The 14,488-nt window shown below is 34.6% G+C and overlaps 1 protein-coding gene across 3 annotated transcripts in view; it reads right to left on the reverse strand.

Annotated features, from left to right (window-relative positions):
- Positions 1-14,488, reverse strand: part of Wdr37 (WD repeat domain 37) — a 72,035-nt gene that overhangs the window by 35,592 nt on the left and 21,955 nt on the right. For all 3 annotated transcript variants that reach the window (XM_026412564.2, XM_026412574.2, XM_026412584.2), the window contains 7 exons: positions 14,306-14,402; positions 11,270-11,365; positions 10,889-10,953; positions 7,281-7,416; positions 5,045-5,116; positions 2,821-2,865; positions 573-649 (listed from right to left, as the gene is read on the reverse strand). In XM_026412564.2, the coding sequence (XP_026268349.2) occupies positions 573-649; positions 2,821-2,865; positions 5,045-5,116; positions 7,281-7,416; positions 10,889-10,953; positions 11,270-11,365; positions 14,306-14,402 (588 nt within the window). The remainder of the gene's footprint in view (positions 1-572; positions 650-2,820; positions 2,866-5,044; positions 5,117-7,280; positions 7,417-10,888; positions 10,954-11,269; positions 11,366-14,305; positions 14,403-14,488) is intronic.

The raw sequence follows: 14,488 nt of genomic DNA on the forward strand, positions 1-14,488 counted from the left end.
AATATTTTAATATTAGTCACTTAGGTATTTCTTACATCAACATACCACTTCTGTTGCCAAATCTTAGTTAATTCCAACTGTCATAATGAATTGCCATAAGGCTGTGTGACATACAAACAACAGAAATTTATTTTCACACAGTTCTGGAAGTCAGAAGTCTAAGATCAAGGTTCCTGCCAATTTGGTTTCTAGTAAGGGCTTTCTTCCTGGCTTTCAGATGACTTCTCTCTCCTCAAATGATGGAGGGGAAAAAAATGACAGAGCAAGGGAGAGTGTAAGAGCACACTATGCAAGCACACACATGCTCTATGGTGACCTTCTTTGAAAGACACTAATGCACTCAGGTTAGGGCTCCATGCTCATGACTTCATTCAACCCTTAATTACTCCTTAGAGATCCCAACTGCTAATACAGCCTCATTGGAGATGAGGGCTTCGACATATGAATTTGCAGAGAGATACAAGCATTCAGTCCACACCAGATACTATAAATGTATTCTAAAATTTGCAAGTGTCCAGAATTGTACATTAGTAGGACCATATTGAGTTTTATGGGTAAGTAAATGAGCTTACACTAGTGTCGGCAACAGGCTGAGGTGTCGGCAGCTGTACCACATATCTCCAAATGTGAGCAGTCTGATCTCCAGAAGCTGAAGAGAGAAATTGGGGAAAATTACCCAATGTACACATCTTACATAAAATGTGCTCTTTGCTATGCTCTGGCTAAAAAACCTCAGTCAGATTTTTCTAATTTAGTGATTATTTGGTGCAATAAATATATAATTAATTCACAGACTACACAATTCTATTCAAAGGAGTAAATGTACAAAATCAGGATTATGATTACTTATAAAAATACTTCCCCTTTCATTTTAGGGTAGAAAGTTTTGGAGGTTCAGAGAAAATTTACAAATATGTAGATTTTATTTTCTATCTAATAGGAATTTTATTACACTATAACTTGTGACTAAAATAGACTCTGAGATGTTTTAGCAACCTAAGACATTTTAATGCATTCATCATTTATAGGACTTTACAATTTGCCAGGTACCTGTTACTGTTACTTATCTGTGCCGCCTCCCTATTCTTCTCTTTTCCCCAAAGTTTGGAAAGAAATGCTTTGACTCAAGAGTGAAAACAAAGGGTAGAACTACAAGACCCAGAACAGGCTCTCAGATTTACCAGAATGGTGTCATCTCACCCCTCAAAAAAATCATTTGGGCCTTCATCTTCTCCTCACTGCTGCAGAGCTTCCTAAAGGAGCTACTACATATAATGACAGTAGCATATTTTTATGGCAGAAATCAACTTACTGTCCAATTTTTCTTCAAATCAATAATATATAGAATTGCAATCTAATGCTCTTCTCTATCCCCATTACTTTAATTATCTCCATGTTTCCATCAGTACCTTTTTTAAGCATCTCTTGGTTTCACCCCTCCTTTCTAATCCTTTGGTGTATTACATCTAGACATAGCCAACACACTGGTCTCCTTGCCGCCTTACCCTTTTTTCCAATCATACAACAACCCACCAATATAAATTCCTTGCCTACTTTAGTCTTCAAATACTTATTAAGGCATAAATTAGCTATGATGGTCTAGGCCTGTGAAAACTGTTCTCAGATTAACCTTCTCACCATATTCCTCTCACCAGACTGAATGACTTGCTGTATCTCACACATTAAAAGTATTCATATGTGGGCTCCCTGCTTAAACAATTCCACCTGCATGAAGCACCCAGTCATCTCAACTTTTGGGTTGAATCTTGGGATCAGCAAAATCTGGCCTTTGTGCCAAATCCAGGTAGCCATTTTGGTAAGTAAAAGGTCATCCCTTCAACAGTGCATTGTCTCTGCTGTTTTCATACAACAGGAGGATTGAGGAGTTTCAAACAGAGACCCTCTGGTTAAAAGATAAAAATATTTACTAATTGGTCCTTTATGGAAGATTTGCAGACCTCTAATCTATCAAAAGCCTACATATACCCTTCAAGATTATCTACAGTAACCCCAAAATATCTGTAGGTTTCTTGCAATTCTTTTAGGAAAAATTCTCAGAAAATAATGCTACTTTCCAAAAGCAACAAATGTAATTATAATTTTTAAACCACTATTTGAAATATGAGAAATCCAAGTTACCACAGGATAAGTAAATTGTCTAGAAAGGAATGAAAATGTGCTGAGTCTAGAAAATTGCTATCTCATTATTATTTTTTCTCATTTCTTTACTTTGGATACATATAGGATTAGGAAATAGAGCAGTAATCACAGGGTTTCAATATACATATATTACAATTTACTGTAAATTATCAAAGGCAATAATAAAATGCTTTATAAAAAAGACTTTAAGAAGATTACAAATTGAAGCACAGCACAGTAGTATACACCTATAATTCCAGCTATTGTAGGGGCTGAGGCAGGAGAATCCCAAGTTCAAGGCCAGCCTGGGCAATTGAACAAGATCCTACCTCAAAATGTGCAAATAAAAATTAAAAATTTGGGAATATAGCTCTGTGGTAGAGTATGCTTAGAAATCAATCTCCAGTTCTGCCAAAAAAAGAGGAGGAGGAGGAAGGAGAGGAGGAGAAAAGGAAAAAAAAAAATACGAACTAATTTTCATCTCACAATAAATTCAAGTAATTCCAATCTGTGATCCACTACTGGTTTTTGAAAGTACTACTCTTTTCTCATTTAACTCATAAAATGCCTAACTTTCATAAAAGCCATGGATAATTCAGATGCTACCAATAAAAGAATATTTATAGTTGTTTTACTATTATCAATAATTTTGTTCAATTAAAGAAAAAAAAACCAACATACCAGTTAGAGCCAACTGCTCTGAAGGATGAAATTTTATAGAATTTACTGCAAAATAAAAATATTATAAACACAAGTTTAAAGTAACAAAACAATTCATCAGTACTTATTAGCCACATATATATTTGCAAAGCTAAAATTAAAAATTAAAGGCACTATGATAGTTCAATATTAAATCCTCTCACTCAATTAAATTATAAATAAATGTATTAGAACTACCAGATTGCTAAATATAGGAAACACCAAAAAAAGAACATCAATAATCTATTTCTTTTTACAAACAGAGAGTTATTTAGAGCTAAAAATAAATCAGGGTGAAAAAAAGAAAACATCATTGTGACAACAGGCAAAGGCAAACTCCAGTGTGCAGACGCTGCCTACTGGTCCCCAAATGACAGGCCCCACCCTGTTCTCCTTCCCAGCATATAGAATCCCAATCAATTCAAGACAAATGGAGACCATGAGTGAACTCCTCCAATCCAGGGAAAGAACTGGGTTAAACTGTGATGATAACCTCTACTTTTTTCTTATTCAAGAGTTCAACAACATAAAAAGGGTAGTTCAATGAAGGTTTTCTGAGGAAGCTCTCATTTTCTTAAAAAAGTAGTTGAAGCCAAAAAAGAATCTCAGCACCTCACTCCCCTTGCTTTCTCCCTTGACTGCAAATGAGATATCTCAATGGGTGGTTAACAAGACAGCAAGCACAAGGACAATAACCCAGCACACTGAGGCCACAGTCAACTTAATAGCACTGCTCAGCTCCTCAAGCAATCCTGAGTCCACCCACCCACTTAGGATTCTCTCCTCAAATAAATCCTAGGTCTTACAACTGAATGAAACCATGGCTAGTCAGTCAAAAATGAGCTGAACTCAAGTTGCTCTGGGAAGGTCAAACCCTCACTTCCACATCTCATAAAGAAAGTGCAGTCCCTTACACAGAATGTAGTGGGAGTACCACACCTCAATCAGTTATCTCTTCCAATGAAATTTTGTAGCTATGCCATTAGAATTACTTTTCTAAGAAACTAAATGAAAAATGCTAGAAGATATTTTTAATCTCAACATTAAAATACAGATAACTGGGGGAAAGAGATGTTAAAAAGTGTGTATAACTTTTAAGTAATAAATTTAAGCAATGTATTTGCTAGAAATAAACAAATATATTTAAGGAATGAATTTGAGTTGAAGACACAGAAACAGAAAACGATACTTATTCTTTTACCAGAGTTGTGTTATATTTTGAGAACCTATTATATATATCCCAGGCATTGTGTAAGAAAATTGCAGGCCATGCAACAGTGCCACAGATGCAGTATGTGGGATAGAAGGTGGAAAGGAAAGCAGGTAAGGAAGCAGCATGGAAAGAAGATGTTCACTATGGGAAAGGTATGAGCCTGTCTATATGTTGAGAAGGAAAGGCCCATGGCAAGAGACAGAAGACACAGGTGACAAGAGGAAGAGCTGAAAAATAAAAGATCCTACAAAGGGAAGAGATGAGGGCAGCTCACTTGGAGCCCTGGCCTGGATGGGACCACTGAAGTGGACAGAAAGGCACCCAAACAAACCCAAGTGTGTAACTTTGTACAAGCTAAAGACAATGATAACTCTGGCTCTGTAGTCTCTACAAAGATTAAGGGTACAGTGTCAGCTGGCAGAGGTGGTGAGTGAGTGGCAGCCTGCCTCTGATGGAGGCTATCAATGAGGGCATTCTAAGTCAGAAAGAAACTCAAAGGGCATTTTGGAGAAAAGTGAGAAATAAAATTTGGTTGGGACGCTGGTTCATGAAAAGGCAGAAAAGAGCTATTGTAGATAGCATTAACTACAGACACGAAGCACAATAATAAGGTGTATCCTTTATTTAGCCTGAATATATCCAAAATATCATTAAAAGTAAACTTCTAAAACAGATACATATTTTGTAAAAATGCATATATTAAATCAATTACAAAACTTCCTACATATGGTTTATACACAATATCAGATAAAATGTAGACTAATATACGACATGTGCTTTGTTTAGGGAGCTAATCTTTTCCCTTAATTAAGTCCAACCAAGCTAAAGGCACAAAATTTTTCATAGTCTCAATATAACACAATGTCCCTGACAACCAAAATAGTAAAACTTTCTGTCAAATACATAACTTTCTATGAATATAGTTGACTTTATCATGAAAGATTTAAAAAAACAAATCCAAAAGTAACACTGCTCATTTAGGTAAATGTTTACCTGAACCCACGTGGCCTGTATATTTGACAAGGCATTTCCCTGTCTCTATGCTCCATAGCAAAGCTGTGTGATCTGCAAGATCAAAATAAAAGTGTCATAACATAGCCATCATCAATTTTACAGTCTTTTTTGTAAAAAAAAACATATAAGATACGCAATAAATAAAGGTTACACTACTACTACTCTACTACTCTAGAATATTCAATGGATCTTTAAAAAAAAAAAAAAAGTTTCCAAGAAGATTGGAAAGGTTGTGACTTGTTTAAAGCCATAGAGTTGGTAAATGAACAATCATGGACTCAATTTCCTAGTCTACACTGACCGCACAGTATCATTAGTTTTCCTTTTCTTTACAGAGCTGGTAAAGAACCCAGAGCCGTGAGCATGCTAGGCAAACGTTCTAACACTGAGACACATTTCCAGTCCTATGTGGTTTCATTATTTTATGGAGATATTGAAATTTTTCAAAATATCTTTCAATATTAAAATTCAAACAGTATCCAAGTCTAGTTAGTTTATTTGACACACAAAAAAAATATTCCTTTGGATCTTTTATCTTAGATGCATTAAGAGTGGGGAAAAATTTTTTAAGAAAAATCTGATAAATGCCAATTCTCCAAATAAAATTTCAGAAACATTAGAATCTTTTCATGTTTTATTTGTAATATCGAAAGCAACATGAAATGCTCATGTATGAACATCATTTCAAAGAGACAGAACTTTTCTTCACTGATATATAAGTATATCATGTTCTATTTTACCTTTAGAAAGTAAAGTCAGAGAAATGCAAATCAAATCTACTCTAAGATATCATCTCACTCCAGTCAGAATGGCAGCTATTATGAAGACAAACAACAATAAGTGTTGGCGAGAATGTGGGGAAAAAGGTACACTCATACACTGCTGGTAGGACTGCAAATTGGTACCACCAATATGGAAAGAAGTATGGAGATTCCCTGGAAATCTAGGAATGGAACCACCATTTGACCTAGCTATCCCTCTCCCCAGACTATACCCAAAGGACTTAACAGCATACTACAGGGACACAGCCACATCAATGTTTATAGCAGCACAATTCACAATAGCTAAACTGTGGAGCCAACCTAGATGCCCTAGTGGATGGATAAAAAAAAAAAAAAATGTGGCATATATACACAATGGAATTTTACTCAGCACTAAAAGAGAATAAAATCATGGCATTTGCAGGTAAACGGATGGAGTTGGAGAAGATAATGCTAAGTAAAGTTAGCCATTCCCAAAAAAACATATAAGGAGATTGACTCATAGTGGGGTAGGGAGGGGAGCATGGAAGGATTAGATGAATTCTAGATAGGGAAGAGGGGTGGGAGGAAAAGGGAGGGGGCAGGGGATTAGCAAGGACAGTGGAATGTGATAGACATCATTATCCAAAGTACATATATGAAGACACAAATTGGGTGTCAACCTACTTTATATACAAAGAGTTATGAAAAATTGTGGTATATATGTGTAATAAGAATTGTAGCGCAAAAAAAATGTACATGTATAAAGGCATGAATTAGCGTCAACATACTCTATATACAAAGATGAAAAATTGTACTCTATATGTGTAATAAGAATTGTAATGCATTCAATAAATCTAAAAAAATCAATAAAACTAAAAAAAAGTAAAGTCTAGTGAGTATTAAATTCTCACATGCTGGAAAATCATTTTCAAAAAACTGAGTACCATTTTAAATTTTGGCAATTTTTATCTGAAGGGCTATTATGTTATACCTATACCACCTTAGCTTTCCATAAAGTCTCTTGCTATAGTGAGAAGAAAGAAGTCTCTCTCTAACACCCTACCCCATGATTCACGCAGGCAAACCCTGAGGGACACCAGTCTCCACTGCCAGCTAAGCTCCCTAGATAATGTGCATTTCCCTGAGCTCTACTTCACTAGTGAAAAAAAAAAAAAAAAAAAAAAGAAATGTCAAATCTATCTACAAATCAGAAATATATCTGGCTATGAATAACAGGAACAAAGTCAACCAAAAAATACCTAACATTTTTAAAATCCCACTTATGTAGCAGCCATAAGTGAATATTGATTCCTTAACATGACACTAAGTTAAATTCAAGTATTTCCTTCCTCAGAAATTCAAGTCCACCATTGGACACAAAAAGGCCACTGATTCCTGACAGTCACCTACCTCAGTCAATTTGCAAGCAAAGTCACATCTGGATAAGCCAAATGGATCAGGGTGCAACTCACCAGCAGAGGCAGTCCCAAGTACCACTGGCTGTGTCCTTGCAACACTGACATCCCAGATACCATCCCTGTGGCCGATATACTCCTTTACAAGCTGGCAGACAGCCCTTGATGTGGTAGTCTTAAAGCTGGAGACAATCTAAAATTAAGAGGGGAAGGAGCATTTTTAAACATTTACTGAAGTGAATTTTTCTGTTACAAAGGAAAAACAAAAATAATCTCTTGAAAAAAGCATAAATCAATCATATATTGTAAACACTAAAGGAACACAACAAAAGCATGGACAGAACTGAAACACCTTGCATAGTAAGTCAGGCTTGTTCGGCTGGGTATCACAGAGAAGGAAGACTTCCCCCACTTCACTGGAGTCAGGTAAATAATTCTTACTACAGAAGAAAGGCGTAGGTAGGCATTTTAAGTCACTCTTCCACAAATATGAAACATCAGACAAAATTTCCAAATTCTTTAAAAAAAACAAAGAGCTAGCTAGCCAACCAGACATGAAAAAGGAAGAATACCTGAACTATTAATATTATTGTGCTCCATGAAAATCTTTAATTTTTTTCTGTTTTTGATCATTTACACCAATCATATTTATCAGAAGGGAAAAAGAGCCCGTGCTGGGAGAGAAACAAAAGACGACACTTTTAACAGATGAGCAGGTTTGTTTTAAACTGTTTATTGAGCACTTGCTCAAAGCCAGGCACTGTACTAAATGGAGGAACAGAGCTGAACAACACATGAACTCCTGGCCTTTTGGAAGCGCACAGTCTAATGGGAGTCAAACATGAAAATAATACAGACAATGAAGTACACACATAGGAAGATATTATCTCATATAATGACATTCAACAAACAATTCTCATTTCCTCTTAAAAGGAAAAATGAGTAAGGAAGAAACTAAAAAAGATGTCTTTGAAATTTGGTTTTTAAAGTGCTCTTAGATAAAAGAAAACCTTCTTAGCTTTTAAATAAATCAGAATATTGTAGATTATTCAAAATAATGAAACCATAAAACCAAGTGAAAGTCAAAAATTGATGGCATCATACAACTTCAACACTAGTTTGGCAAAGCCCTAAAAATTGTATTTGAATTTACTCTTAAATTAACATAAAAATGCACAATCCACTGTTACATCAATTCAGGTATGTGCCATTCAAAGTATTTCCCTGATACAGTGAAAGACTAAAGCAAAATACTTGAAGAAGAATCTGACATTTTTACCAATAATATACACAGATTCCGTCTGAGTTAGTTTAAATTTGACAGATAATATAAAAAGACTTGCTTAACTTCATTTCTTTCTGAGAGTTGTTACCTATTCAATCCAGCAAAATGATCTCTCCACAATATAACAAAGTGTTTTTGCTTACATAAAATGTCCGTTAAATACCAAATATCACAATATTTTAGTAGAGAGTGAAGTTAAAGACCACATACAACTTTCCCCATAGTAACTTGTAGTAAATTTCATTTTCCAAGTCTCTCACCATTTCTAATACAAATAATAGTTTTATAAGAAACCACATTTTTCACTTATCCCCTTCCTACAGTAAGAATAGAGGGGTTATCACTGTCACCATGAGAGTCCAACTATATTCTTAGTGTTGTTTTGCAAGCAGAAGATAATGTGCTGTTTATGAATATTGTAACATCATCTCATGTGTATCTTTCAAAATGCCCACTATATTTTCACCATCTATTAACTTTAACTCTTTCTTTAAAACATTGACTTAGTCACAATCAAAAAGAGGCAACAAAACAGACTGAATTACTTAGAAGGAACATTCAAACTTTATAGTAAAGCAGCAGAAAAGCAACTAAATGATGCTTAGGCCTATTATCCTAAATCATTTCAACTAAGATGCAATCTAAAGCACTTTTGAAAAAATCAGAAAGGGTTTTTTTTTTTAATTTCTACAATGAAAGATACTTTATAAAAATACTGGTTAACAATTCCATAAGTTTCTTTAAAGTACTTTGCAGGTTAAACTATCTTACCTCCCTCCCAATGTAGCATTAGAAATACACCATTAGCCACCCAGGAAGGGGAAAAACCTCTTCTGGGTTTACTTAATACACTTGTGTTCCCACTATCTCACCAAACATGCTACTTGCCTTTCATGGCTCTGAGTCAGAAGGAAGGAAAGTAATGAATCTAGATTGTAGCATTTTTCTTGTTGCATTCATGCTTAGCTTTAATACCAAGAATCCATGCTGTAGTACAAATCAGAATATATTCTGTTACTAAATTATTTCTTCAATTTTCAGATAATGTTATTTCTTAAGATGAGTACACACAGTGTGCAAATGCTATTAAAAATCATTAGTATAATGTTTCTTATAAATTCAGATGAATTTCTAGTCCTTAAATGACTAAGTCTCTAAATATCTCCAATATATTTTTTAAAGCAGAGTATTACTGTACATAACCTTACCTTTGTCCAAACCTTATTTTTTTATTGCTCATGGTAAAGAATAACTTTTTATAATTATTTCTTCCTCTACTTCAGAAACAATCAGAAAGTTTTAGAATTCTAAGATTGCACATTGTATACATACAACTGTTAAGCACCAGAATAAGCAAAGTCATTCAAGATAATGCAACAAGAGATCAAATGAGGAAAAACATAATTTCACACTTCATTTTGAAGAAAAAGTTAAATTTATTAAAAATTTCAAAACATTGTGGGCTAGATAATATAAGACCCCCCCCAAAAAAAAAAAAAAACAAAAATTAGCAACTTACATTCTAGGTGCTATCAAAGCAAAGAGTAGAAAGTGTCAGCAACACTATTCCCTTTTAAACAATAATTACCAAAAACTTCTAAATAAGAAGAAATAATAGAAACACTGATTTTTCCCTATTCATTATAAGTAATGTCACTGTAGCTGTCATGCCATACAACTTTAAGTTCAGAGAACAAATTGGAAAAATAAAAAGCTAACAGTAACTATGCAATCATAGCAAATTTCAACTTTTCCCCTCAGGGTTAGCCAAAGGAATGTACATTCACCATGAGTAGGTAATTTATCTTACACACTCAAAATACTCGAAACTAGAGATCCACACAAAATTACCTCAAAACATTGCTTCATCATAGACTGACTTCCAAACAATTAAATCCTTACCATTTCAACATCAGCACAAATACTTTACAAGCTAAATTCCCTGAACTTATGCCCTTTATTTGCCTCAGAAACAGACCTTTACTTCCTCATCTTTCTCTTACAAGATTTTTTAAAAGATAATGGTAACTTTAGCCCAAACATAATTTTAATTATCTTACATCTATTTATTTGCTTTTTCCAACTCAGAGCCTTTATGTCAAGCCAATTAAAAACAGAAAATATATTTTTCCTCTACAGACAATATATTTATTAATACATAACATATTGATCTCAGTAAGTATTAGAGTAACTTAGTGTCTATGTGTCTACTTTCTTTAGTTTCTTAACATGATATTCTTTTAAAGATTAAGTTTTCCTAGAAACCAGACATTTATCTTTTTCTATTACACATTTCTAATTGGAAAATATGCAATTTAAAGTATACATCTGCACACCTTAAACACCACATGACTGGTTCGAGAGCCAGAGCCCTGCATACCTTGCTGGTTGAAGCCTTGTAAGTGGTCTTTAGTTTCTGAGAAAGCTGACTGGTACTGTGACTGGCTGTAGAGACAGAGAATCAACAATCAAATACAATCAAACTACCCAAGGACCACAGCATTGCAAAGTGGATCTTTGTCTTACACAGAAAGAAAGTGAAAGCAGAAGGGCCTGTTTGCCCACGATGACATGGATCTCAGAGAAGAGATGGAACAAGGACCCAAGCACCCTGATTTATTCCTCTAGACCACACCTGAATTACATATTTTTCTAAAGTTTTGCTGAGAGCAAAAAGCAAGTGAGTAAGTATCCTTCACTAAATCCCAAATTTCCTTGGTAAATGATCTGTAAGAGAATACTTCAGGAGCATTCACCTTACCTTTTGTTTTGAGCTGGCCCTTACTCAGTTCTGCTCCATCAATCGCTTGTCCTTCAGCAGCTAAACGTTCATTAAGAGTATCAATTTCTCTACGCACTAAGAATGAAAAAAAAATTTTCAAAAATGTAAAATTTTTTTATGTTTAAATGTTCACCACTTCTAAAACTTGTACACATAAAAACCTTACATGTTATTGTTGTCTAAATAAAGAGAAATAATACTAAAAAGGCAAGATCACAAATTTCCAGTAACTCAAGACATCATTCCAGATACCAGTCCAAAAAAAATAAAATAAAAAGTTCAGGAGGTGTGGTGGTGGACATCTTAATTCCAGCAACTTGGGAGACTGAGGCAGAACAATCACAAGTTCAAGGTCAGTCTCAGCAACTTAGCAAGTCCCTAAGCAACTTAGTGAGAGACCCTGTCTCAAAAAATAAAAAAGACTTGGAATGTTGCTCAGTGGTTAAGCACCCCTGTTCAATCCCTGGTACCAAAAACAAAATAAAATAAATCTCCTACACTCTTGCTACCCCATGAAGACACGACTCTTAAGGGTCTCCCAGCAGAGTACCTGCATTTCAACATTGTTTTTTAACATAATTCCTTTGTGCTTTATTCTGTATACTTAAAAATATTATTCTGATACTGTCTGAAATTTAATGAAATAGTCTACCTGAAGACACAGCAAATGAGGAAAAAACACAATTAACAATGTAATTGATGGTATATAACACCACATAATCTCTAAGTAACAATCACATATAAGAAATATTAAAATTCCTGATGAACTAGGAATTACAACATAATGGGGTGTTAGGACATTTAAAAGGCAGGACTCCAGGAATAAAGAACAGGGTAATCAAAGAAAAAAGAAAGAAATATGGATTCTCAAGAGCAGACCTGCATGTCTACACTTTTATTCATACTGGGGAGCAGAGAAGAGACTGGGCCAGGAAAGCAACAAGTTTAAGGACACAAAGCTACTGATGTGACACACCTGGTCCACCCATCTCAATAACCTACATCCTTGCCACAACACAATGCAGCCTCCTAGGACTCTATGAGGAGACTGGTCTGGTCAAACGTAAGCAAGAGGTAAGGTCAAAACTAAGCTAAGGGCTGAAGGCTCTATACCACACCCAGTCGGAACAACTTAAACTTTATCTTAAGGATAGTAAGGAGCTACCAAAACTATAAGTGCTACACAATGCAAACTCAAAGTGCCTTTCAGTCTCAGTAATTTGTAATCATATAGTTTGTTTTATGGTTTGGGGAGCGAACCCATGGCATTGTGCATGCTAGGCAAGTACTATAACACTGAGCTAACCAGTCCCTTTTTCTATTTTATTTTGAGACAAGGTCTCAGTAAGTTGCCCAGGCTGGCCTTGAACTTGCGCTCCTCTGCCTCAGCCTCCCAGTAGCTAGGATTATAGCAGGTGTCACCATGCCCAGCATAATCCTATAGTTCCTTGAACAAACTACATGAATTTATAAAATACATAAGGCCTTAGATCACAATGGAAACTCAATAATTTGAGTTGAGTGCTAAAACTCTATCTAAAAATCAGACAGACAAAAAAAAAACTCTTAGAATTAAGATGCCATACGTGGCACCTACTTGGAATCACTTTTCCCTCTACAAATTTTTAACGTAAATTAAAAAAAAAAAATCCAGTATTAAAACATTATATATTTTCCAACAGCAAAGTCTGAGTGACACAGGATTATATTCTCACTACTTATCTAATCAGTTTATTTAGTTATAAACAACAGTTTAATAATACAAATGCAGCGTGTTAATATTTCATTTTTGGAATCAACTTGTAGATAAACATGAAAGAATGAATAGTTATACTGGCATAATAAAAATTTATAACAGAAACTCTATGAAGTTTAGTTCCTAACATTTCATAATGAAACATTAATGTAATCAGCCTTCACTGTGCAGATCTAAAACTAGAAGTAAATTACATATGTTTATAGAAATAATCACAGAAGAATTAAAAGTGAAAAATGCAAAACACGGTTTCCTTTAAAAAGTTCAATAAGGTCAAGGAAAATGGTAGATATCTTTTTTCTCTTTTTATTGATATTTTGTATGTATATGTAGATATTACTTCCAAACTAAAAATGAAAAAATAAAGTCAAGCTAATTAAAAATGTATTTGATTTATGTTTAATAGGTTAGGTACTATATGCATTTTAGGAAATTTATAAATGATGGTATAATAAAAACATGCATCAAAATCATCTCAATTTAAGTTTACTTGGTGAGGAAAAATAAAATGCATTCATTTCTTATGAAATCACAACTTAGATTGATAGAGTAGGCTGAAAAACAGGCCAGAGGGCTCAATCTGAAAACATCTTTATGAATGGAGGACATACAGAAGGCTGGGTCAGACAGACAACAAGAGATTCCATCACTAAGGGAGACAGGAGGTCCTGTGAGCCAAGTAATTTGGCAAGGGAACTGAATCCTGTCACATACCAACAAATAGGAAATATTCATCCCTAGAGCCTCCAGAAGGGAACATAGCTCTGCCAAGACCTTGACATTAGTGAGAATCATGTCAAACCTATATGACTCTAAGACAATAAATTTGTGTTATTTTAAGCCACTGTTTGTTATAGTAGAATAGAAAATTAATACAGTGATGAACACCTATCCACAAATTTTACTATCAAGATTTCTACACACAGGTACAAAGTTATAAAAGTGTATTAAGGGGCTGGGATTGTAGCTCGGTGGTAGAGCACTTGCCTAGCACGTGCGAGGCACTGAGTTCAATCCTCAGCAACACATAAAAATAAATGTCTAAAATAAAGGTGGGGTGAGGTTGTGGCTCAGCAGTAGAGTGCTAACCTAGCACGTGAGAGGTGCTGGGTTCAATCCTCAGCACCACATAAATAAATTAAATAAAGGTATTGTGTCCAACTATAACTAAAAAAAATAAAATAAAAATTTAAAAAAGTATTATGTCATCTATACTAGAAAAATATATTTTTAAAAGTTTTTTAAGATGAGATACTCACATTCTAAGTTTTCAATATAAAGGTTTTCAAATTCTCTTTCTATTTGACCAAACAGTTCCAGAAGTGTGGTGCGAACTGAGGAAGGTAGTTTAGAATCCTGTAGAAGAGAAAGATTTTAAAATAAATGAATGAATGAATGAATGAATGTGAAACTGTAATACCAAGTACCAACATACTTTTTTC

This window comes from Urocitellus parryii, chromosome 9 (assembly GCF_045843805.1).
Source record: "Urocitellus parryii isolate mUroPar1 chromosome 9, mUroPar1.hap1, whole genome shotgun sequence".
NCBI classification, from domain to species: Eukaryota; Metazoa; Chordata; class Mammalia; order Rodentia; family Sciuridae; genus Urocitellus; species Urocitellus parryii.